This window comes from Engystomops pustulosus, chromosome 5 (assembly GCF_040894005.1).
Source record: "Engystomops pustulosus chromosome 5, aEngPut4.maternal, whole genome shotgun sequence".
Classification (NCBI taxonomy): domain Eukaryota; kingdom Metazoa; phylum Chordata; class Amphibia; order Anura; family Leptodactylidae; genus Engystomops; species Engystomops pustulosus.
The window spans coordinates 132015381-132042615 of NC_092415.1; the positions used below are offsets into that span (position 1 = coordinate 132015381).

Here is a 27235-nt window from a genome sequence, read left to right on the forward strand (position 1 = left end):
CATTGCAAAGCTGTTAAAGAAAGTACAAAGTATATTTTTTTGGAAAAGTCCCATGGCACATGTTTCAATGAACCTCTGACTCACAAAATGTTAATTGGCATCAAGCTATTAAATATTGTTTTACAGAAGTTTTATAACATATAAGTCACATATTGCCTGTTGCCTATGCTAAGCTACCAGGCAATATGTAATTAATAACTAATTAGTTTTACAAAAACAATTTAGCCTGGGGTTACACAGAAATTTTGGCTTTGACTCTTGTGTTTGCTGTTGGGCCCTGATACAAGTAATGTACATTTAAAAGTAATATGACTTTACATACTTAAAGACACCCATGTTTTTTACCTTTCGTTATCTCCCAGTGCCCCAGTAAATCTAACAGTGAGGATGGTGTGCTGAAGGGAAGTGAATATCTCTCATACTCTGCACTTGCTACATGGACTTGCTCATGCAAGTCATCATAAGAAAGCTGTAAATGTAGCAAGGACAGTATGTGATCTATCCGCAATATTCATTTATATTTTGAGTAATACATATTTCTGATTCTACTGATTATAAAATCAGATAATTACATAATTCCATACTATTAGAAATTATACCAGATATTATTTTATAAAGTAGAATATTGATTAAGGTATTTTGCTTGGTATTGCTTCAAATAAACTTACCAACTCCTTTTAGGGTTGGGTGAATGGAACTCCATACTCCTACACTTCCTTTTCTCAGTCGCTGTCCAATGGCAAATTCAAGGTGAAGTAGTGGTATGCCTTCTAACACCAACAATATAAGGAAAGGGATCATGAATGCTCCTATAAGAAAAAGAAACAAAATGTTCAAACATGATCAGAGCAACATTCTCAGCTATACCTTGTTGAAGGTTTTCCTGGTCTAAATTTTAGACGTTCATAATATGTAGTACTAAAAAAGTATGATTAGCAAAGTGCCTGTATATTTTATAATAGGACTGAGATTCCGGGGAGAAAGGCATGAGCCCTAAACTGAGGCTCCCAAACTGTCACATGTCTAATTGCCTCTGAATATCCTAAGCAATACTGGACAACCACAAAGACAATCCTTCCTTGGAAAACAAGACAAACACATGGAAAACACAATGGCATAGTCAGTGGTCCAGGTCACAAATACGGCACAAAGTCAGAATACAAAGCCATAATCAATATTAGGAAGCTAAGCTTCAAATTATCTAGAGATACAAAGGAATTTCAAAAGAAAGTCCTTTCGTGAACACACATGATTTCATTCATACATGAGACCCTCTGAGAGGGGAAAGTTATGTCACTCTCCACTATCAAAAAACCTTAAACTAACCTGATCATCTTATACAGCAAACACTTCTACGATATTTAGGGCTACTCTACCATCCCCCCTTCACAACATTTTGTACAATCCTAGGAACTGTACCTTGTGCTCTTCTAGAACATTTTATGATCTACTGTTAGAGGGAGGAGGACCCTTCAAGTTGGCTCATTTACTTAAATGGGAACAAGACTTAGATTTTTCTACAAAACAATGGAAGGAAGCAAAATAGTGGGCACTATTCCCCAGCTCATTGGTCACAAATGTTTCTTGAATCTTCAGATATATGCTCTAGAAATTGTGGACACAAAGGCACAATTTTTCATATCTTTTGGGAATGCCCTATTGAACAAAAAATTCTGAAAAGAGTAGCAGACTTGTTTCTAGCTTACAGTACCAATAAAGAAACATTGAGCAATGTAATACTAAAAATACAAAATTTATTGAGATTACTTAAAAATAGAACATATGAACAACCAGGGTAGTTACATGGCAAAACCATATATGTGCCAGGCAGCAAGCACAAAAAGGCATCAAAGCATAGGAATTATAAAGTGCTTAGTGCACAGCCAAAAACTGCAATACATCATGGGCGATCACAATAAACAAACAGATAAATATATAGGACGCACATAAGATGTAAAGTAACAGAGTATAATTAATGAATAAGGTGTAATAAGGCAAATGGAGAGAGACGCTGTCCAGCACCTCCCCGACACGTGTTTTGTCCAACAGGACTTTGTCAAGGGGTCTAGCCTGTTTCTAGCTTAACTCATGTTTCCCTTTCACTACATACAGCTCTTGCATTACTAAAGCTTGGTTTTAAACTATTTCCATTAGTTTCTGCATGATATAAGGACACCTATTGCAAACAGCTAAATTTTGTCTCACTATGGTTCTTAGCCCCTCAAGGACGCACCCTTTTTGAGTTTATTTTTTGCTCCCCTGCTTCAAAAGTCTATAACTTTCACACTTTTTGTATACAGAGCTGTACAAGGGCTTATTTCTGCAAAACAAATTGCACCTCCTAATGATGGTATTTATAATTCCATGCCTTGAACTGGAAAACTGAAAAAAAAAATCCCAAATGCATTGAAATCAGTGAAAAAAATGCATTTGCACATTGATCCTACCACGTACTGCAATGCTACAGTATGGTGTATTACTATTATTTAGGCTCGTCAAAGTGGCTTGAAAGTTGAGCAGGTCCCTCAAAAGCATATTTTTATATTTTTTTATGAAAATGTGAAAAATCACAACTTCTAAGCCTCATAACATCCAAAAATTATTGGACAAAAAAAATTTGAATTTCAAAAGTTAAGAATTTTTCCAAATTTCAACAAATATCAATTGTTTTCATAAATACACAAAACAGATTATTAACATTTTTAAACTAACAAGAAGTACAATGTCTCACGAGAAAACTGTCTCAAAACCACCATGATATGTTAAAGTTTTCCACAGTTATAGCCACTTAGATTTGAAAAAATGAGCCATGTCAGGAAGGTGAAAAGTGGCTTTGGCGTTAAGGGACAACAGAACTTTTAGGATCCATGTATCAGTATGCACTCTTGATGATCCACATATTAGTGCACGCTATTCGCGGACAATAGAACTTTTATGACCTACCGTATGTATCAGTGTGTGCTATTAATGGACAACAGCACTTACATTATCTATGTATCAGTGTACGCTATTCACAGACAACTTGTATAATCTATGTATCGGTGTGTGCTATCAAAGGACAAGAGAAATTTATGATCCACCTATCAGGTATAATTCATGATGATTATTTTTCTGGAGCTGAAACAGGACCTTCAAAATCTTGCTGGGTGATGCAGTAAATGCTTATATTCCTGTCTTTGCAAGTACTGTTGTATAATTCTCTATAATCAGTAAGAATATCCCTGTAGTGTAGCTGTCTATGATTAGCGTAATTCAGTTCTTCAGATTGCCCTAATGAGGGCAATTATTTGAGATTTCACCTGTCCCTAACAGGAGCCTCCTCTATACATCTTAGTGTCCTGAACAAGGCAATTACTGGGTTTGTTTTACTGCCCCGTTGTTCCCATCCTGCCTATCTGACCCTACGACGAGCAGCAACCTCTCCCTAGGTGTTACCTGATGTGTAAAGGCATCTGAACATGTGAACCCTGCTATTATATTATATTATATTACACAGTCACATGTCAAACATGACAATCATAGGCTTGCCTACAGAGGAAATGCTTGTTGTAGGCAGAGAATTGGATACTGCATTCCGGGTTTGCTCATCTTAGTCCTATCTGTTGCATGTATGCGTGAGTGTGTGCATTATGGTGTGTCATATGTACAGGATGTATTTATATATGTGCATTAAGTCATGTTCACATAAAGCGTTTACATTGTGTTAAGGCCACATGTACATGAACGTGCAAACAGGCTGTGTGAAGTTGCTTGTGGCCCACTAATTTCCATAGGTGGTGACTCCTGAGGAAACAAGCACAGGTAACAATAGGACTTTCAGGTAGCAATGGGCCTTTCAACTGGGATCCCCGATGTAAGGCCTATTACAATAGTCCTGGAAACACATCGGGATTCAGTCTAGGGGCATACCGGGGGATCCTAGTATCACACAGGGACAGCTTTGGGACCACCCTTGTCTATTCCTGACCTGGATACCATGTTGTTGTTTCTCCTGGACCAGCTCCAATCCCCGATTCCTGTCAAGCTCTACAGACCGGTTATATTGAAATGGTTACCTTAATTCGGATTTACAATATCAATATTGAAAACATTATTTCAGTTTTGTATATGGTAATAATTTTATATATGTGGCTTTGAAATGGTATTTTTAATTTTACCATAAGTTAAGTTTTAGAGATTTTTTCACCTTTTGTTTGTTCCCTAGGACTCTACAGGTTTTCATACTTTCTGGCACTTCTCCAGGTCTATATACACATAAATTACAGGTTTAACAGCCAGAATTTTTGGAGTTTATTATATAAAATAGGTGTCTAAAATGTTTCAGTTATGTGAGTTGTGGATTATTTTTTTTTGCTCAATAAAATACTTGTATGACTTAAGATCTATATTGTGGCATGTTTTGTGGCATATTTCATTTATTATTTGGTGTGTAATACAGTGCATTACAAAGCAAGAAAAGTTAATTAACGGAGTACAGTGGTGTATTTAGATGGAATGTAAAGGTGTATTACATATACATCTTAATAATTTTAATAATGTGACTAATAAGTCACAATTCATTCTACAGTACATTAAAACATACCATATAGGATAAGAATATAAAAATATTGCCACATGTTGCCTCATGACTAGAAGTAAACTTGTATGACTGGATATGAAGTCTGACCAGGGCCGGTTCTAGACAAAGTGGGGCCCTGGGCAAAACTAAAAGTGGGGCCCCAAAATAAAACTATTTTATGACCGGTCACAGTCAGTAAGAGGCTCCCTTTAGTATGGTAAAACAAACTGTAATATGGGAGAATTTTATAGGAGATAGATGATAGGGAGATTGATGGGCAGCATAGTGGCTCAGTGATTAGTACTACAGCCCTGCAGGGCTGGTATACATCTGCAAAGAGTTTGTATGTTCTCTCTAAGTTTGCCTGGGTTTCCTCCTGGTCCTCTGGTTTCCTCCCACACTCCAAAAAATTACTTTTAGGTGGAATAGATTGTGAGCCCTATGGGGACAGGGACTGATCTGGCAGCTCTGTGCAGCGCTGCAGAATTTGGTGCGCTATATAAATAAAGAATTATTATTTATAACTATTATGATAGTTAAATATGATAGATTTCTAGATGCAGAACTATAAAGTAGATAATATATACAGTAGATAGATAAGAGAGATAAATGCAGTAGAAGAGAAATTGAAGATTGATTAATAAATAGAGAAAAAGTGAGATATATAAATGGTCAGGTTATGTGAGATAGATAACTAGATAGATAGATATACAGACAGGAGAGAGATGATAAGCATCTTCACCCAGGAAATCAACCAAGGGGTATTAACCCTTTCACTTCCAGGCATTCCTGGATATTTTGTCGCGTTATTGGCTAGAGCAATTTTTACAATTTTGACGTTTAAAAATAAAATCGAAATTACAGCAAAAAGAATTAAAGTAAACCCAACAAACCACATATTTTCTGAAAGCAGACACTTGCCCCATTTTTGATTTTGATTCAAACTGAAACATTTTATAAAAAATACTTAAAATTGACATGGATGGCAAAAAATGTGCTCCAAACAAAAAAATATTTACCTTCACATCTCCTAAATTTAATAGATGGACATGTGTAGAGTTCACAAATGCCTCATATTGATACGTTCACATGACTAAATTATCATAATATCACTAAGACTGAAATAACTAAATATCTGCTTTTCAGCTAGAAATTTTAAGACAGTCACAACCTGCAAAATATACCAATAAAACAGAATAAAAAGTAAAGGCGCCATAAAACCTATATCATTTTGAAAGCAGACAACCAGGCGATGCATTTGGCAATTAACAAGCAAAATTGCCTCCAAAATATGTTCAAATCCAGATACTTATATAAAGAAAATATACTTTCTTAAAACAGTAATATGTGAGGAGATCATACAGACCCCACATGTGTATATTCACCAAAATATGCTGCATGCTCCTTACACAATAGTAACACAAATAAATTACTATATATCCATAACCTAATAGATGTGCGCCATTGTATTAGCCGCCAATAACAGATCCCTCCGTGCTTCATAAGAATTTGAGTGAGAACCTTATAACATAGGTGTAAATAATGGAGGATGGTGTGAAATGCATACTTTATTCCAGAACATGTGTGTGTTTTTGGTGTTACATATAACTTTATGGACATGTTCTGGGTCGCAGTGTTAATATACAGTATAATAGCGACATTAGGCGAAGAGGATCGAATGTTCATCATATCAGTCAATTTTCGCAAAAAAAAAAAAAACCTATCATGAAATAAAACGCAATAAGAGAGAAAGTGTGTTCTTAGATAGTTCTGCATAGAGAAGGGTTGAAAACATGAATATTAGTTGAAATTATTCTTTATCACAATGTAGTAACATATAAAGTGAATATTTCCATTATCTGTGAGGTGCAGCAGCTCCTGTGTCCAGCAAATTCTCCCTGCAGCCTGATGTCTAAGAATCTGGAGGGGGTACACTTCAGGGGGCTGTATCTCTGGATCTGTGACACATAGAACCTCACTTCTTTTTTTCCTAAGAAAGAGGAGAGTCTCCCCTTTTATATCCATAAGTGTCAGGAAAACTGAGATATTAACTGTTAAACTGCCATCTGAAGTGATTTTTATATATAAAATTCAAGATACATTTGGAAGAAGAGATTCTCCCCTTTCAGGGGGCCCTGGGCAATTGCCCACTTTGCCTACCCATAGCGCCGGCCATGAGTCTGACATCTATTACCCGCACTGATTAGTATGCACAGCCACCAATTCTTCACATGTTACACTATGCAGTTAATGAACCTTATGTAGTTGAGAAGCAGATCATGAGAGAATTACAATATCCTTAGCATTGCAAGTCTTTATGGCAGTTTGTTTCCTTACATAAAATATGAATGCTACTATTGAACAATTGTTATTACAAGTGCTACGGTGGATCTCAGGCTTTCAGGTTCTGAGCAGTTAGCCAAGTTACCTTGTGCTGATTTTGGATTTATGTCTAATCATGGGCCCAAATTTGTTTGTTCTTCCCATGTATTTGTAAGGCTCTAAGAACTCTGGTTCCCTCATAAATTCTTAACCTTTTAATAAAAGGCCTTTAAAAACCCATAACTTTTTTATTTTTCCATTTACAGAGCTGTATGATGGCTTGTTTTCTGCCTAACAAATTGTACTTCCTAGTGACAGCATTTCATATTCTATGCCGGTTACTGGAAAGCTGGAAACAAATTCCAAATGCAATGACATTGTAGAAAACACGCATATGCATAATTTTCTTGCAGACAGCGTTTTTATGGCTTTCACTTGGTCCTCCAAATGCACCTCTGCTTCATTCTTTGGGTAGTTATGATCACAGGAATACCAAATTAATATAGGTTATATGATGTTTTAATAGATTTTAAAAGCTTAATTTCTTTTGTACAAAAGAAATGTTCTTCTTTATTTTGCCCTGTTTTGATACCAATAACTTTTTCAAACTTCGGCATACGGAGCTGTGTAAAGTGTAATTTTTTTGTGGGATTTAATGATAATGCTACCATTTCAAGACGGTATGACTTTTTGATCATGTTTTATAAAAATTTTTGTGTGTTGCAAAATGGTGAACCTGTGCATTTCGGAAATGGGATTTACCACTGAGAATATCTGTTTTAAAATTTTAATAGTTTAGGCTTTTGGGATGTGGTGACACCAAACTTGTTTATGATTTTTATAGTTTATTTTTATATTAGTTCTAGGGAACAGGGAATTTTTAAGATTTTTATTTTTTATTTTTTTTACTTCTTTTTAGATCTCCAAGAGTACTTTATCCTTAGTGGACCTAACTTGTTTGGTGAGAAAACCCCTTTAAAGGTATTATGTCATGTATGTTGTCATATTGCCCACCTTTTTTAAAGTGTTTGTACTAGTTTGCTGTCTGACTTTGCACTGAAAGAATGTATTTATAAAGTGTCAGTGCCAGTATTGTGTTGCGGCTGCACTATAACTGACACGCCACAATATTCTGCACAAAAAGGGGCATTCCAGTGCAGACTTGACAGAATGGTGTTGTACACTCTCTGTTAAAGGTGTCCCAATAAAAAGTTGGTACACACTACCCAAGCTGTGTAGGGTGCGCCAGATTAATGAAACCTTGCGTCTTTTTATTAATTTGGCGCACATTGAGGACTCTACAGGGAACTTGTGCAGTTTGCACTACTTTTGATAAATGTGGCCCAATGTGTTAATGGTTAAAATAAGTAACTTATTGCACTTCAGTATTGAAGTGTAAGCCTTTGCATCAGTCATTTGGCATCAATTGCACATTCAGGTCAGCTTCACACTCGGCATGATAAGCCTAAGATCACAGAATGTGCAGAGCCTGTTTCATGGGCTGACCGCACTGCCAAGGACAAGATAAATGTAAGTCATACATAATACATACATAAGACAAACCTAGGGATAGGTTGAGACTCTTTTTGTGACTTTTTTGCTACTCTTTTCAGTTTAGAAAGTTGCAAATCCACTTCAGACCTTAACACATCATATGACAAAAGTAAACCACGTACCAAACATTCTCCAAACACACTCAAAAAACCTGAAGATGATAATAAATGTTCTCAAAAGTATTATTTAGGTGTTCTTTGGGGAGGTCATTTAGTGTTGTTTTCACTTTTTTGTCTTTTATATTTGGCCTTTTTTGACACCTTTAAATATTTCTGCCAAATAATTGTGACTTTTTCACCAATTTTTTTTACAACAAACAGTGCATGTAATGCCTGTGAACTCCTTATTGATTGTACAGCACCACAGAATTAATGATGCTCTATAAGTAAATATTAATAATACCTGCATATTGGATGTTACAGAGCTTTATATATGATGTATTTATACATGTTGGAACATACAAATTTTTACTAAACAGACAGCGGAATTAAATAGCATTGGCCAACTGAAATTTTTCTTGTTTCACTTTTTCTATTTGCTGCCCACTTTTCAGCAAATGAGGTTCTATAAGCTTCATTGCTGCAATTAGAATCTCCATTTCATATTTATTATGAACAACATTTATTATCTGATGAATGTATAGTTGGCAAGATGAGTTTTAATTCTTTTTTTTATCAACTTTCTTGTTGAGGACTGTCTTCTAGACCCAATGATAACAAAGCAATAGCTGAGTCCCATGGTATGGTGTATGGGATAATTGTTTATATTTTCTGTGCACAATGTTCCAAAGATCTTTCATTGGTTTACATTTCCCCCAAATATGTAATAAAGATTCTACGTCACTATTGTATTTCCAACAAAGGTTTGATGTCTGAGGATACATTCAGGCTAATCTATATGGTGTAAAATACCATCTGTATAGTATTTTTTTAATTCAAAAATCCATGACCACATACTGTATACAGTAAATTTTTTTGGTTGGCCCAGCCAACCAAAAAACACCCTAGATACACTCACCACTCCGTTGCACTCTCCACCATCTATGCTGTATGCTATTGGATACATTTTTATTGAAGTGTTTAATAAAGAAGAATTCATGTTTTTACCCACTGAAGACTGTGCTGGAATATTTGGTTCTTTTACCCGCTCAGCCACTAGGTACATAAAATTTTATACTTAAAACTTGCCCACAAATAGCACATACAATTTGCCATTGATGCTAAGTTTAGCATTCTGGATGTTCAGTTCTGCAAACTGTTCTATAAACAGATCAACCATTTTTATGAATTATAAACTATTCATTCATTATAAAGAAGATCATTTGCTATATTTAGATTACATGTAATATATATATATATAATATTGCCTGTAGTAGATACATAAGATTTAACACATACCTCCTCCATGGCTTTGGCACAGGTAAGGAAATCTCCATACATTTCCTAGTCCGACACAAAAACCTACACAGGTAAGCATATACTGTGCTTTGTTGTCCCATTTTGGTCTTGATTCAGCTTCTTCTTTTTCTAGGGTTTCTAGTTGCTCATAGGTTTGTATTCTGTTTTCAAGTCCAGGGTTTGGCAGCACTAGTTTGACCATGATGTATCAAGTATCACTTTTTTTCTGTTATATAAAGAGATGGAAAACTGGACAACTTGATGGAAGATGAAAGTGATGACTGTCAATTTAGGCAAGTAGCATTTATACTGAACCTTTGGCACTCATTTCAGAAGGACATCACCTAAAACAGAAAGAAGTGTCAGCAAAACCTTTGCAAGGAGTGTTCTTCTAATTATTAATGCCTTATCAGTCAATGCTTCACTGAGTACAGAATGAACCACTATACAATCCTTGTGCATGTTGAAGAGTGATGATTTTTATTGCTCTACTGAATGATTTAAAAAAAAAACTTATTTGCTCTTGCTTGTGTAAACCAGTACGTTACATAGAGGTGGTTGTAAATCATACTGTTTGTTATGCAGTATGGTTTTATGGCAGTGAAAGGTTGCATGGGCAAAGCTTCTAGCAATGGATGAAATGACAAAACTCCCATTAGCTTTTATCAGGTGACATCATTATTTTGAAAAGTTAACTCACGCAGGTATTAGATAAGTAGTTTATAAACGATCTTTTGGACTGTTAGGTATTTTAGGAGTTCAATTTGGTATATAATCTGTTTAAAAATATGGAAATGTAAGGAGGTGTAACACACTAAAGTGTCATAATTTTTAAAGCATATTCTGTGAAGGCCACTGGGGTGAAAGAGAACCTACCATATCATTAAACCCTATAAAACCACCACAGTACTTTATTCTAGCAACTGGTCCCTCCCCCCCCAACCTCCTCTCACCAACTTCACTCCTTAGCTCTGTCAGCAAGATCTCCATCAGCCAGGGAGTGACGAGCGGGGTGGGAGGTGCCAGCTTCTGACAGGAGGGGGAGTAGCTTGACTGCATGGTCGAGCTACCCCAACTCTTTGACTGCCTCTAAGCACATATAAACCCACAGACCCTGGGATTCGGGGACATTGTTCAGGAATATGCTGCTAGCAGCTTGAATGACTGCTGGTGCAGCCAATCAAGCAGCTTGCAGCCGCTTGGCAACCACAAGCATGTCCTCTTTAGGCATGTCTGTGATTGGCGGGCCTGGACATGTGACTCTGCAGTATAAGAGCAGGGTCACATGTCCAAATGCCATTTTACACAGGAGACTGAGCAAGGGAGAGCTCCTCTTATTAGAGAACTCTGAAGATCCGCATTAGGCTACTTATAGGCTATAATGCTACAGTTATATATTGATACTGATTATTTATGATTATACTGCAATACTTGGGGAGACTACTATACACAGGAATATCAGCATTTACTGCATCATCCAGAAACATCTTGAAAGTCCAGTCCCTGTATAGTTCTAAGCTCTAGAAAAATCATCATCATCAATCATACCTTGATTGTAAAGTTGCTGTTGTCCGTGAAAAGTGCACACTAATTTGTAGATCATAAAAGTTTTGTTTTTAGTGGATAGCTTTAAGTAGTAACTTGATTGTAAAGGCTCTTTCAATTTATAGTTTGGTACAGCAGGTCTTTTAAAATGAGGAAATAAGAAATTAAAGAATAGGTATGTGGCTGTGGTACTGCTAGTGGTGGTGGTGAAGTATCTGGTGTTGCAGGGAGAGGATGGGGCTCATTTACTAAGGGCCCCGTGGACTGCACTTTCATCGGACATCCTGAGGATTTCCATTTTGCACCACTGGACAGGGATTTAAAAGGGGTTTTTGGCACACGTGATCAGATTTTGGCGCAATCACGCAGGCTTTCATGCAACACAAATCGGGGGGACGAGCCATCGGCCGATCCAACGGATTCGGAAAAACCGCAGGATTCAGCTTTACAATTGTGTCGCAAGCCAAGCACTTACATGCATCGGAAAGAAGAAGGTGAACTCTGTCGGACCTGCTCGGGGAAGGATATCAGGCGCACCATCTTCATGAATCACGGCAGAGTTCATCCTCGTCAGACAGTCCAATCGGGGATCTCGCAGGGACTGGGTAATTAAATGTGCCTCAACGTGTACCGTCTCAGATTGCCACAAATTCCTCCAGTGCAAGTAGGCGCCAGGGTGTGCAGTGTGTACTGCTAGGCCCCGATAGGCCACACAAAGTTGAGAAATTGGTCAATTATATGGTAGTCAACTTCTCTTGGATTGTCTTGGCCACGCTCATCCTCAGTTGGTAGTGCAGAGCCTTCCACCTCACCCCTTCAAAGTAGAAAAGCGGTTTCAGCCACAAGTCATGGACTAGTCAGTCATGCTGTATGATGATTCTTCTAGCTGGGATTCTTTTAGCAAAGATAAAGCTACAAGATTTCCAAGACCTTTTATTGGAGGATGAGGGTGTGGATGATGAGCCATCAGAAGAGACCTACTACTGCGATGTGCAGACAGAGAATGAGAGCTGTGGTAAGCAAACGGGGGCACAGCAAATGGGGGGGGGCCAAGGTGCAGCAGTCAGTCCGTACGTACATGGTCAAAAGATACTACCCAGAGACCCAGAAAACAAAGGCCATGCCACAGTGTGTCTACAGTGTGGCATAATTTCTCACAAAGACAGAACACGTGTCATTTGCAAGCTGTCCACCAGTCTATTAAGGAGGGCCAAAGCCTTATTAATCTGAGCACCTCATGTATGACCAGGCACCTGCAGAGTAAACATGAGCTACAGTGCCGGAAAACACCAAAGTCTCCCCCTGATGCTTCAAGTGGCTCACCCTGTTGCGCTGCCTCCCAAGTCACTAATTCACCTGTCTCCCTACAAAGGAAGGATGGGACACCAACAGCAGCATCATCACCATTACTATATACTCAAAAAAGACTATGAACAACTATACAGTTAGATGCAATGATTTATTTATTGATTCAAAATGAAAACTGTGCCTAGGATGTTTCTGTCTACAAGGCCTTTGTTAAACGCACATGTATAACACACAATATAACAAGTGTAGGAATGTTGCATGGTATGGTGCTGCTGCACTGGCATATGGCACTATACACCATACATCAGTGCAGCAGCACCATACCATGCAACATCACTAAACATGTTATCTTATAATTGTGTGTTTGATAAAGGCTGTGCAGGCTGAAACCTCATAGGGACAGTTTTCATTTTGAATCAATAAAAAAAAATCCTGTTCAAAGCTTGGGGAGTGCTGCACCAGCAGGTTATGGGTACAATCACTTGTGCGTTGCTATTAGTCCTAAGGTACACCTCACAACTGACACGTGGGCCACTAAGCACAGACAGGGACATTACATTTCCTTAACTGCCCACTTGGTTAATGTAGTTGCAGCAGGTCTAAGGGCAGGACGCACTCTGTCTCAGATTCTGCCCTCACCCAGGACATCACTTCTTGCTTCCAGTTACCTTCCTTCTCCTCTTATCCTGCCCGCACTGCCACTTTCATCAAAGCCATGGGGAAACGAAAATAGACTGTGCTAAAACTGATCTGTCTGGGCCAAAAACCACACACCACCAAGGAGCTGTGAACTGGGATTCAGGAGCAGACAGATGAGTGGTTCTCATAGACTGTAAACTTGCGAACAGGGCCCTCATTCCTATTGTTTTACCTGATTATGTTATTACTTTATAATGTCTTGTTTGATTTGTATATGTACCATATGATCTCAGCGCTGCAGAATATAATGGGATTATATAAATAAAGCTTTATTATTATTATTAATGCTGCCACTGAACCTGAAGCCCAGGGTCTGACAGGGGGGTGCTGGACCCACCAGTGAAATTGATTCTGGGGGCCCACCTACTGCTACATGGAATTATTACCTGTACATTTTTAGGCCACGTTGAAAGGCACTATAAATGCATCCATCAAAAATGCATCATATTGGCCTTAAAGGGAACCTACCACCACAAATCTACCTATAAAGGTAGATCGGGTGGTAGGTGGATCAATAGGACGTATGGATAGCCCTTTTAAGGGCTAATCCTCACGTCCCCGCACTTTTTTGGTAACTTTTATTAAACGAGTATGCAAATTTTGTTATGCGGCTACTGGGGCGTGGAGTAGCCGCATCTGAGGTTACACGAGGCGGCTACTCCACGCCCCGGTAGCTCCTCGTAGCTGCGCGCCCTCGTCCGACGATCCTGCCATCTGTGCATGCGCAGAACAGCAGGCACGCTCCAGTGCAGCTCCGGCTTCGGAGCAGTGACCGTGCAGGCGCGGACGAGGGCGGAAGATAGTGAGTAGGAGGAGAAAAGAGGCTACCGGGGCGTGGAGTAGCCGCCTCGTGTAACCTCAGATGCGGCTAGTCCACGCCCCAGTAGCCGCATAACAAAATTTGCATACTAGTTTAATAAAAGTTACCAAAAAAGTGCGGGACGTGAGGATTAGCCCTTAAAAGGGCTATCCTCACGTCCTATTGATCCACCTACCACCCGATCTACCTTTATAGGTAGATTTGTGGTGGTAGGTTCCCTTTAAAGATGGAAAAAAATGAAGATGCATTGTGAGGTGCACACACAGTGGGGGTCATTTACTAAGGGCCCGATTCGCGTTTTCCCGACGTGTTACCCGAATATTTCCGATTTGCGCCGATTGTACCTGAATTGCCCAGGGATTGTGGCACACGCGATCGGATTGTGGCTTGCGTGCGACGGAAATCGGGGGGCGTGGCCGAACGAAAACCCGATGTATTCGGAAAAACCGTCGCATTTAAAAACCGAAAAAGTGTCGCTTGGGGAGCGCTTACCTTCACCTGGTCCGAGGTGGTGCATTCCGGCGCGATGAGATGACTTTCAGCGCAGCAGCGCCACCTGGTGGACGGCGGAAGAACTACATTCATAAATCCCAGCCGGACCCGAATCCAGAGCAGAGAACGCGCCGCTGGATCGCGACTGGACCGGGTAAGTAAATGTGCCCCATTGTGTGAGTAGAGCTGTATGGCCATGTTCACAAATGTAATGCTGTGTTTTTGCTGGCAAATGTAGCCCATTCATCTCCCCCTTATATTGTTTCTCCCTCATATGGCCACCTTATACCCTCTTATATTGTGGCCCCTCATCTCCCCCTCATACTCCATCATGTTGTGGTCCCTCATACACAATCATATTGTGACCTCTCATCTCCCCCTTATATTATGGCCCCTAATACCCCCTTTTATTGTTGCCTCTCATCCTCCCCTCATATTTTGGCCCCTCTCATCTCCTCCTCATATTGTGGCCCTAATCATTTTTCCCTTCATAGTTTGGCCCCTCTCACATCCCTTTCATGTTGTGGCCCCTCTCATCTCCCCTTCATATTGTGACCCCGCATACCCCCTCATATTGTTTCCCCTCATACCCCTCTCATCTTGAGGTCCCTCATACCCCATAGCTTGTGGCCCTTCATACTCTCTCATCTTGTGCCCCCTTATACTTTTTTATAGTGTGGCCCCCGCATAACTCTTTATATTGTGGCCACCCATCTCCCCCTAATTTTGTGGCCCCTCATCCTTCATCATTTTGTGGCCCCCACTCCTCCTCCTTTCCTTGTTCTAAATTAATGAAATTAAAAAACAGCACATACATGGCAGCCAATGTCGAGGTACCGTAACTGAAGTCTCGTGGTCCAGGTACAGAGTCAGGGCAGGCAGCAGAGATGCAGGGTCCAATTCGGGGTCAGCAACGGGAGATCCAGGCAATTAGGAACGGGAACACGGGACATCGGAACACAGCAATGTAGCAACACAGCAACATTGAGTAACTCTGATAACGCAGGAACACGTAGGAGCTCTGGTAACACAGGAATGCAGGAATACACAGGAACGCAGGAATACACAGGAATATCGCTGGGGAGCTTTTTCGAAGGCTGTGAGGCCCAAAGATCCGGCAGGGGACACAGGAAGGTGCTGGGAATTTAACTGGGTAGGCGGCAGGCCAGCGCCAATTATCGGCGTGCTGGCCCTTTAAATATTTGAGTGCCCTAGGAGATGGGGACGCGCGCCACACCGCGGGATCTGCAGAGACCGTCGCTGGAGCCACGAGAGGGGAGTTCACCAGCAGAGAGGCTCCGGGGGCACACAGAGGTACGCGGGTGCGCCTGCGACTCAGAATAATGAATAAATTGACTTATAGCCACTGTATGTGTTAATCATGTGCACACATCGCTTATCACTAGAAATTCACATAAAAGGGATTTTTTTGTTACATTCTGCACAGTATATATGTGTGCAAATGTCTGTATCTAAAAGTCATCTATTTAGATACAGCTAATTTTTTTAAAAAGCATAATAAGATTCAGTATGTTGTACTGAGCTGTACTGTGCAACTTTGTAGTGTAGTGTTTCATACAAAATCATGCAATTCAATGCTATATCGGTCCAACATTTAACAAAGAAAATATTCCAAGCATTTTGGTTTTACACGATGCAGGATGTCCCTATTCTGCAATGTCTCTGTTAGTAGATACAGGCTTGTTGGTTTCTGAGGGCAGAAAACTGGCAAAGAAGGCACGCAATCAGATTTTGGCGCAGCGGCGCCGGCTTTCATACAACAGAATCGGGAGCGTTCCGACTGATTTGGACTTAGTGCGGGATTTAAGATCAAAATTGTTTTGCAACCAATGCACTTACATGCATTGGGAAGAAGATGGTGAACTCTGCCGGACCTGAGCGGGGAAGCGTCACATGCAGGATATTGAGCGCACAATCTTAGTGAAACGTGGCACAGTGCATTGTTGTCGGACAATGCACTTTCGGGAACTCCAAGGGACCGGGTAAGTAAATGTGCCCCAACAGTGGCTCAGCATGTTTTATGCTTTTTCCTATTTCAAAGCCTGCCTTATTTGAGTCAAATTTCTCTTTGGCCAAGTCAGTTTGATGATAACCATGCCTTATCATATTGCACAGTGTTTTACAGATTAATGGGCGCATATTCATACAAATTAAAACATCACAGAGTAATAACATGGTTAAAGAGTAATAGATGGCATAAAGAATGCTTAATGAAGGACCCAGCCTCAAAAGATTAGACCTCAATGTTACCTAAATGCAGAAAAAAAGTGTATCAGGAACATGATATATTGTCAATATTAATGGGTTGTGTAATTGTTGGCTTGAAGTCACTGGAAATAACATTGCATTTATTCTTATCATTTCATTTATAACTTAGGCTTATGTGCCAGTTTGTGTTAATGCCTGCTCAAAAAATCATTATAAGGTCATTATCTTAGTAACTTTTATTGCTAAAGCAGTCTAAAATAAAAATGGAAGAAAAAAGCATTTACAGATGAAATGAAAGCTTATGCCAACAGGGCCTGCATTCATATTATATCATTTAACCATGTCATTGCTCTTTGATGTTTTGAATTTGTTTGAATATGCACCCATTGATCTGTAAATTGCTGTGGAATACGATGGTGCTTAGACATGAGCAAACTGATTCAGAAAATGTGGAATTTTGACTCAAACTTCAGAAAAACTTTGAGTAGTGAATTAGAAAGCAGCTACCCACCCCTTATTAGATGAAAAGCTGCTCCTTCGCCAACTCTCCCATTTCTTTACTGACTAAGTTTAGGAGAAGACGTCACCATAGTTAATGCTAAATACTCAGTATTTAGTACAGTATTTTGGGGTCCGCCAACCCTCTCAGTTATTGCAAACTACAGTAATGTGGCAGTTTCTAATTGTTCATGCTATACAGTTTATTGGGGTTCATCACCCCGCTTAGTTATAGAAAAATACAGTGTATACAAGTTTCTAATTATTTGTAGACTTACTTTTCGTGCATAATACAATGAATAATCTGACAGTTTTTAATTGTTCCTGGAATTACTGTCCGAACATTGTAAAAAAAAAAACAAAGGGAGACAAATTTTAACACCCAAAAATGGCTGTAAAATGGGGGTGGTAAGGGGTAGCGGGATGAAAAATGCTGGTAATAACAAAAATGGGCTAGGAAAAGTAATTAAAATAATAACATAACATAAAAAATAACCAAAGAAATAATTTAAAAAATTAATTAAAAGTAATAAAATGCTGTTATTATCATTGACGTTAAAGGCACTCTGGGTTTTCAGACTGTTGTTCTCATAGCATTAAAAGAAGCAGCAGAAAAACCACATGCCCTTCCTCCTAAAGTCACAATAGGATATTATCTCTCTTCGTGCACTTCGATTTGGAGTTGGAAAGGTACTATTTCTTTCTCTAATCACGATACAGGTATATAGAAAGTCCCTGAAGAATTTGTTGACGGAACCCTTAAAGATGACTGGAAACTGGGAGGCCCTCCAGAGGCCTGGAAACCATAGAAGAGACCAAGACAGGTACTAGATAAGGAACCACCATACAGCGAGACTGGCAATCAGATCCCCAATGAAGAATCTCCCCCGTCTTCCAGTTAATCACAAGTGCGTGGAGCTGCAACCACGGAAGACCCAGCGGGAGGGAAGACGTGGACCGATGTAGCACATAGAAAGATAGTATCCCTTTATGCAGTGCTTCGACTTGCAGGAACAAAGACTGTTTCCTGCAGAACCGGAATCCAAGAAGGAAGAAACCTGAAATTGGCTACTTGTGCCAAAGCTGAGCAGAACAGGTATGTTCAGGCATGGAGAAACGTTGTTCTCACCTAGGGACGGTTCTCCCAAGAACCCTAGGTGCGTGCGTTTCATGGACGCTGAGGACAGATTGTACAGGTCTGAAGGAAGAGTTCCGGGCTGACACAATAGAGGCAGAGGTTCTACTGACATCACCTGGAATGTTCCTGGGAAGACAGCTGCGCTCTGTCCACCTGCATTGGTTCCTCTGCAGCTGTCACGTCAGGTAGCTGAAATGGTCGTTGGAAGGCAGAAGCCATGCAAGGCAAACGTTGGACCCGGGCTTGCACTTGTTCGAGACTTTGCTTCTTGGAGCACTCCATACACCGGATATCAATCCGAGTAGCCAGAGAGTTGAGATCACTCAGAGTAGACAGCAGGTCACGTGCAGAGAGCGCATGTTTAACTTGTCCCAAAAGTCCCTTTTTGAATGTCGCAATCAGGACTGCATCGTCCCAGGCTAGCTCAGAGACCAGAGTACGGAACTGAACCACATAGTCACCAACAGATGAGTCACCTTGACGCAGGTTCAGCAGTGCAGTCTCAGCTGAAGATGCCCGTGCAGATTCCTAGCCCATGCCGAATGCCACCTTAGACCGTTCCTTGACGAACTGAGTCGGCATAAGCTTAATGTGCAGAGAGCACTGAGTGATAAAGCATGGAAAGTCTCAGCCTAGGTACAGCGACAGGCAGGCAAACCGAAGTAGCAGGAGAAGCCACGGGAACCTGGCGTTGTTGGTGAGTCACCATCAATTGCTGCACCATGGCGGTGACTTGTCCAAACTGTTCACCTTGCTGGACCACAAAGGTGGTAAGATCAGCCAGTTTCGGAAACAGAACCTTGTCGGGATCCATGGCCGAATCTTACTGTCAGGATCAGTGGTAGTGGATCCTCTGTACCACCGCAGATGGTGATGTAAGCCCACACCTGGGAGTGGAGTCTAAGTGGTACCCGGTTTTCACCAGAGCCCAGCACAAAGCAGGTTGGACTTGCTGTGGCGTGGTACCATCAAGTCGCTCCACAGGCACGAAATTGTCCGCGCTGGTGGCCAAGGCGAAGTACAGAGTCGTAGAGCAGAATCGTAGGTGGTCAGGACAGACAGCATGTGATTGTAGTCAGTAACAGAGCAGAAGGTCAGGGCTGGCAGCAGAGAAGCGTAGTAAGGAACAGAACCAGGGTCACAACAGGAAATTAGTCTAAACACACAAGGCAAGGAACAAAGCTATCTAAATGGCATGGAAGCTCACAGATCTGGTAGGAGACACAGGAAGGGGTTGGCAATTTATCAGGACAGGCAGCCAGCCAGCGCCAATTATCTGCGTGCTGGCCCTTTAAATCTCACAGAGCCGCTGAGCGCGTGCACTAGGAGACAGGTAAGCATGCACCAGAGCGCAGGGACCACCCTCGGAGAAGGTGAGTGGGGCTGCAGACTAACTCCAGGGACACAGGGAGGCATACGGGTGCACCTGCGACCCGGGGTATGAGTAGCAGGAGCACCTATGACAAAAGGTATATGCTCTGATTCCCTCTGCACTCACATAAGGCCCTGCCTCCTAGCGTGGGTTTCGGACCCGCTGAAGAAGTGTGGGCAAAACATGCATTGGGGAGTCTGAAGCTGCTCAATACCAGGCAAATATGGGTAAGATACTTGTCTTTTTATTTTACCCTATCTAACTATGTGTCTTACTTACTTGTTTGATTGGATATGATCATTATTATGACTTATAATAATAGCAACTATAACTTAATAATAATTATAATATACAGTGGCTGGGGTTATGGGATAAGGGTTTTTTTCCTTTTTCGTAGTCTCCTTTCCTCTCTTTAGGATCGAGTGACCCTAAGTACTATGGAGAGCTTGAAATGGTTTGATCTTCCCACCTACAGGTTGGCTATGATATGGAGAAGTCTGACATGGCTATATATAGAAAAGGAGCTTAGAATGTGGGGTGGGGGGTCACCTCGGGGAAAGGAGGAGTTCTTATTTAGGGATCCAAGGATTCTCCAAATGGACAGTGCTATTTAAGAGGTAAAATCTATGTAAAGTATAGTAAACCAGGTAATTGCAAGAATAATGAGCCTTTTACATGGTTATCTGGCTAATCTATGTGATCTAATAATAATAATAATTCTTTATTTCTATACACAGATTACACAGCGCTGCACATAGCTTGCCAAATTGGTCTATGAGAAGTGTTCTCAATATTGTGCTATATTATTTGTTCTCCTGACTTTGATATTATTATTCCTAATGTAATTTAATTGTTTTTGCTATTACTTCTATTCTATTTCATTATATTAGTTCTAATAGATAACCCTGAATGTGTGTGTATATAAATATATATATAAAATATATACATATATACCGTATATAGTCGAGTATAAGCTGACCCAAGTATAAGCCGAGGCCCCTAATTTTACCACAAAAAACCACAAAAAAAAAAAGCTTCGAACATGCTTTTGTCATGGACCAACCTACTAGATTGTCCCAACTGCTGTGGTAATAATCTGTTGAGCAATAAGTGTAGGGTGTCCTGCGGCATGATGCACCAGGATAGTGCATGCACATTTACAGCAAGGGTATACTTGCACCAGATTGCCATCATATTCTGCTATAAGCTCCAGCACCTTATGATGGTCCAGAACCTACATGCCCAGCTGCAACACCTTGGGGAAAATGTAATACAAGATACCAAAAGAAACCTATAAGCCTCCACAGCCAAACCATATTTCATTATGTATCCAGACTAGATGTTTCCAACAATGTACTCGAGCCTCCTTTAATTTAATTAGGTTTTTTTTTATGTTAGGAAGTTTTTATTCCTGGCACAGACCATAATTTTGCTACTTCAATACAGCCTAAAATGGGTTTTCCAACTTCATGGCTTTGATGGCCTATCCATAGAAACTCCTGATCCCCCAACGATCAGCTAGTTGAGGCATTGCATCAGACACTAAAATTTAGCTTCCATTACACAATTTTATAAAAGTGCAACATTAAAAGACGATTAATGAAAGTGTTTCCTAAAGAATATGCACTTCTTGCAGATGTCCAATCAAGGGTAACAATATAAAATATTACTTTTTATTGTTTTATCACTCTAAGGCTATATTCACACTGCCGTTGCCCGCCCGTACCGTAGCGGGCAACGGCAGTGTACGGGGAGAGGAGGAGGAGGTGAGCGCAGCTCACCCCCGCCCCTCTCCATAGGAAGTAATGGCGCACGGCGCCGTACTACAGATAAAGATAGGACAGGTCCTATCTTTTTCCCGGGTACGGAGCGGTACGGTGCCGCACGTGTGCTGCACCATACCGCTCCCGTAGGGCGCCGTGCGCACATTGCCGTCTTTGGAGGACGTATATCGGCCGTATATATACGTCGGCCATATATACGTCCTCCATACGTTAGTGTGAGTGTAGCCTAAGTGATGGATAATCATGGAAAGCGGGTTTTGTTGATAACACTATGGTACAAGATATCAGGACAATTAGGGGACAACATGTTATTACGTTTATAAGTCATTACTCATCAGTCCAAACTATGGTATCGCAAGAATATATCCCAAAGAACAAATTAAATCATAATTGTTCCTCTTTGGTAAACCATATTTTTTTCTAAATATACCCGGTTCAGTAAGCAATAAACCATGATCAGGTTTTCAATTATGCAGTTAAGCTGCCGGAAAGCCTGTGTATAGATAAAATACAATAATTAAACAACATGACCTTTAAACTGATAATTTGTAAGCATAGTTGAGTGATAAGATTCAATAAATACTATCACATAATTGGTAGAAAATGGCTGATATTATAAACTGAAGGCTGTCTTGTTGTCATACTTTGTTATAATTTAACTTAAGTCATGAACTCTATAGCAGTAATGCTAACTTGTAAAACGGGGGGGGGGGGAGTTGTGCGACTTCTTTTGTAGTAAATCATATAGTGCATATAGTACAGTACTCCTCCACATTTATACACAACAATATGACTTCTTAACACTTTAGCAGGCCAGCATCTGCTTGCTCCATTAGACCCACTTCTCACAGATGGGTGCATTCATTTTCACGGTTCTTGCAGCTGATAATCTCTTTCCATGCAGCTACCCAAAATTAGTACTGCAAGGTGGCAGGGTTTAACTACATGTACCTCACCACTTAACTTTTAACTTTATTAGAATATTACAGATAATATTGAAGAACCTACAACAGGTGTTAAATTATAGTCCTATTGTTGCACTGAATTAAAAGTACTTTGGTTGTGATGACACAATTTCGTGTGATTCTTCTCTAACATATGTGAAAAATTATTTGATTCAGTCAGCACATACAGTCCCTACAGTTGTGTACTGTTCGCATTCCTATTTACAGCAACAGAGAAATCCAATTAAGGCACATAGTAATAAACCCTCTCCCTAACATGTCTTCAATTTTTTTTTCTCTAAGTCACCAGTTTATGGACACTTAGAGACTTAAAGGACTTACCTGTAGAGATTAGTGACCACATGACCCGGGCATGTTTTGCAGATTGACGTCCAAAAAGCCAATCCGGCAAATTCATAGTAACCTAGTATATAAGGCCGGAAAAAGACGCATGTAAAGTCAGCCATAACAACGTCCTGCGGCAGAGAGTTCCATAGTCTCCCTGCTCTTACAGTAAAGAACTTTTGTCTATGTTGATGGTGGAATTGCCTCTCCTCTAGGCGCAGAGGATGCCCCCTTGTCCTGGTCACAGGCCTAGGTATAAAAAGATCTATGGAGAGATCCTTGTATGGCCCTAGCAACTAGCCATGGTAATTTTCAAGTATACAGGACTGTAATATGTAGAGCTAACCAAGTGTTTGTGCACTGCTTACCAATACTAAAAGAACTTTGCTATATTATATTAACCCCTTAGGGACATATTTTTGACCCTATGTACACAGCGCCATTTTTCAAATCTGACGTGTCAATTTAAACTGTAATAACTTTGGAACACTTTAGTATACCAAGTTGATTTTGAGATTGTTTTTTTTCGTTACACATTGTACTTCAGTTTAGTTGAAACATTTCAGTGATATATTTTGAAATTATTTATGAAAAAAAACAAAAAGAGATTTAATAAAATTTTTTGCTATTTTTCAAAGTTTGAACTCTTTTATAACTTTTGAACAAACATGATACCACAAAAAGTACTTGATAAATAACATTCACCATATGTCTGTTTATGTTGACAACATTTTTTAAAAATGTTTGTATCTGTAGGATGATGGTAGAAGGCTTTTATGTTTAGTAGCTATTGTCAAGAACATTTCCAAATTTAATTTTAATGTACATAAGCAATAGAAAATATACATAAATTACCCCATTTAAGAAACTGCACACTTAAATAGTTGGAAACAGCTTGTAGGAGCTTTATTAAACTTTTAGGTTTTCTTCAAAGTTAAATCAAAATGGAGAGAAGAGTACAGAGGGGAGAGGTATTTTGCTGGGCAGTGAAGATGTTAATTGAATGTGGTGTGTAAGTGATTTATGGTGTGGAGGGTCACTGTTGGCATCTGATCTCCTTTCTCTGTGAAGGAGAATAAGTAGATTGGATACTGATACTGGTAGTTCAGCCAGGGAAAGCCTGCTATCTGCTGGGATTTGTCAGTCTGTACTAACTGAACAATCACAGCAATTGCTCGAGGGGGGACTTCTATTCCTTCCATGACATATTGCTACACTTAAAATGAGAGAAAAGAAAAAAAGACAACACAGGACGGCGCCTCGGGTAATAACGTCTGGTAAATCCAACAAAATAGTATCAGGAGGTGGAGGTGCTCACCTGGATGCTTCTTGTAAATGGTCTCATAAATATAACATATAACACCTGAAGCGGTTTAGTTCTTCTTTCTTGTCCGAATTCAGGATTCAGTAGGGATCCTTTTAGGGTATGTTTTAGGGTATGACACTGAGCAGCTCCCACAGTCAGGAAAAAACCGGTGACGCCGATGGCGTCCGGTAAGACAATGAATAAAGGAGAAAAATGGAACCTAGACTCACGTGGGGCGCTAATAGTGTACTTCCCAAAAAATTACAATACCCTCAATGAAAGGAAGACGAATATTTAATCCATACAAGTTGATAAAAATTGCATAACACAATATGTGTCCACACGTGACGCGTTTCGGGTGTGCAACACCCTTTCTCAAACAAAGGACAATTCATAAAACATAAAATTGACATTCATATATACCCTGAACAAGATCAAGTGACTTACGTATCCAGACGCGGCCTAGACTCAGGTTTCCGGTTTCGCGCACCGAAAAAAACCCCGCAAATGGCCGTATGTGGCGGGGTTTTTTTCGGTGGACTGTTGCATAAATTAGTACATGACAAACATATGTATATAAATAAATAAACAAATAAACAAGCTCATATCTGAATAGATATATATACAGCTAATTTACATAGTCATTACATTTGATATTAGTGACATATATAAAATAGTTGTTCAGGCAATTGCACATTTTCGTGGAAGTAAAAACAGCCTTTTCTTACCTGCAGCGTGGTGGGAGATGTGTTCATGTCCCAAAGCTGACAGGCGGCTCAGTCACAGCAGGCTTAAAGTCTCACGATCGGAGGGTTTCGCTCGTGCCAGAAATTGGGGGGTGGATTCAGAATCTAGTAAAATGTCCGCCGAGGTTAGCGGCGTCATATTGCTATGGAGCATGTGCAGGGGAGCACTTGAAGTACAGAAACTAATAGAGTGTCAGCCAGAATTAGTGGCGACCTGTTAGCATAGAGCTTGTGCAGTAAAAGGCATTATCCGTATCGCTTTGTCTAATTTGATGGAAATGTGAAGCATAAGTGTGAAAAATTTTTAAACAATAGTTATAGAAAAAAGGGATTAATTATGCAATGGTGGTATTTTAATCAGTGATGATGGGTGGTTTGTTCTATAAGAGGTTTACACTATAAGTGGAGGATGGGTTTAAACGTATGAACTGAGGGGGAGGGGAAAAACTGATGTGTAATCTGGGGGGAGGAAATTTTTCGGAACCCGGGGGGTTGGGGGCGTACTATAATGTCCTGATGCACCTAGGGATTAAGCTCTTTATTGTGAACACCTTGTGGTGTTCACAATAACACCACAAGGTCAGGTGATTCTTGTGTGTTTGAGCTCGTCTGTATATTATGCTGGGTTTTTTTGGTATACTTTTGGATAAGTATGGGTCATTCAGCAAGATTGGCTAATGCTCACAATTCTAGGTAGTGATAAAGTTAATATTAAGATCTTTTTGGAAGAATCTATTGGCTGTATGGGGTTGGAGGTTATAGAGGATAGGAGACATTCGGATTGTGTGAGGTTTTTTCAATGTTCTAATGCTGAATTCACAATATCTCCGGGAAAGCCCTTATCACAGTATCTTTTAGAAAGGATTTTGCTCTGTTAAAGAAATGTTTAGTTTCTGAGCAGTTTTTGCGAATCGACGAAATTGGCTAAAAGGAATGTTTCTTTTCCGTTTGGTGTGATGGTTACTTTTGTAATGTAAAAAACTATTTGTGTCAATTTTTTTGAAATATGTTTCCGTTTGGATGTTTCCTTCGATTATTTGTAAATGTAGATCAAGAAATTTGATCTTGTGGCTTGAAGAATTGGAAGTGAAGGTTAGGCCCTAGTCATTGGTGGGTTTTAATGAAGGATTGATGCCTTCTGTAGGACCATCCCAGATGAGTAAAAGATCATTGATATATCTTCTGTAAAAGATGATGTTCTCTCTCCAATTATGATTATCTTGCATGTACTCATTCTCAAATTCCCCCATGTAACTGTTGGCAAAGCATGGGGCACATCTTGGCCCTACTGCTGTTTCACAGTTATGTTTGTAGATCTTGTTTTGGAAAGTGAATACATTGTGTGTTACTATAAATTTGATTGCATCTGAATGTACTGTTTTTGTTTGTATGGCATAGTGAGATCACGACTTAGACATACATCAACCATGTGGATACTCCTATTGTGGTTGGAGTACAGTGATGAGACATCTAGTGTAACTCAGTTTACCAGTTGATGTCCTTTAGTGCCAATATGATGCTGGTGGAGTCCTTGAGGTAGGAATCCAACTGTATCACGCATCTTTGGAGATTGATGTCCACGTAATGTGACAGGTTACAGGAAATGGTGGAGATGCCCGAGATAATTGGCCTCAAGGGGGGATTTATGGGGTCTTTGTACACCTTGGGGAGGTGGAAGAATATTGCCTTGTCTAGAAGGTTTTTTAGTTCTTGGGTATGATGATTCAAAGGAATGGGGTTTCGTAATAAAATAAGACTGGCATTCTTAGTACCAGTCAGCCTAGATTCCACACAATGTGTAGATTTTTGGTAAAAATCTTATATGCCTTAGATATTATCCCTCAAGTATGAAATATCCTTTCTTGAATTTCCTCTTTAGTGTGAAATCACCCTCTTTTGCCTTTAAAAAAATAATCTTCAATCTCATGTGAAAGCAGAGAACTCATATTTTGCACGAGGGCGTCTGAAATTCCACTCTCCTATCTTTAGTTATATAGAACCTGGATACTTGCCTTATGTATGAAATCTTTCAGTTCAGAACAGGCTTAAACTTTTTTGAGCTACAGAACCTTATATACAGACAATCAAATAAAAAATGCAAGTTCCTGCTTTTTTTTTTAACTGATAATATCTCCACTTCTTTAGTTCAAAGAACCACAAGCCTGATGGGGGGCTGAT

General features: G+C 39.9%; 1 protein-coding gene and 1 long non-coding RNA gene across 2 annotated transcripts in view; one reads left to right on the plus strand and one right to left on the minus strand.

The window, feature by feature from the left end:
- Nucleotides 1-7847, plus strand: part of LOC140133210 (uncharacterized) — a 50263-nt gene extending 42416 nt beyond the window's left edge. The window contains exon 4 of the long non-coding RNA XR_011855847.1: nt 7800-7847. This is a non-coding gene — a long non-coding RNA (uncharacterized lncRNA). The remainder of the gene's footprint in view (nt 1-7799) is intronic.
- Nucleotides 1-27235, minus strand: part of SLC6A19 (solute carrier family 6 member 19) — an 85756-nt gene that overhangs the window by 41026 nt on the left and 17495 nt on the right. The window contains exons 3-4 of the mRNA XM_072153068.1: nt 9832-10175; nt 669-809 (exon numbers count right to left, since the gene is read on the minus strand). Of these exons, the coding sequence (XP_072009169.1) occupies nt 669-809; nt 9832-10033 (343 nt within the window). The 5' untranslated portion in view covers nt 10034-10175. The remainder of the gene's footprint in view (nt 1-668; nt 810-9831; nt 10176-27235) is intronic.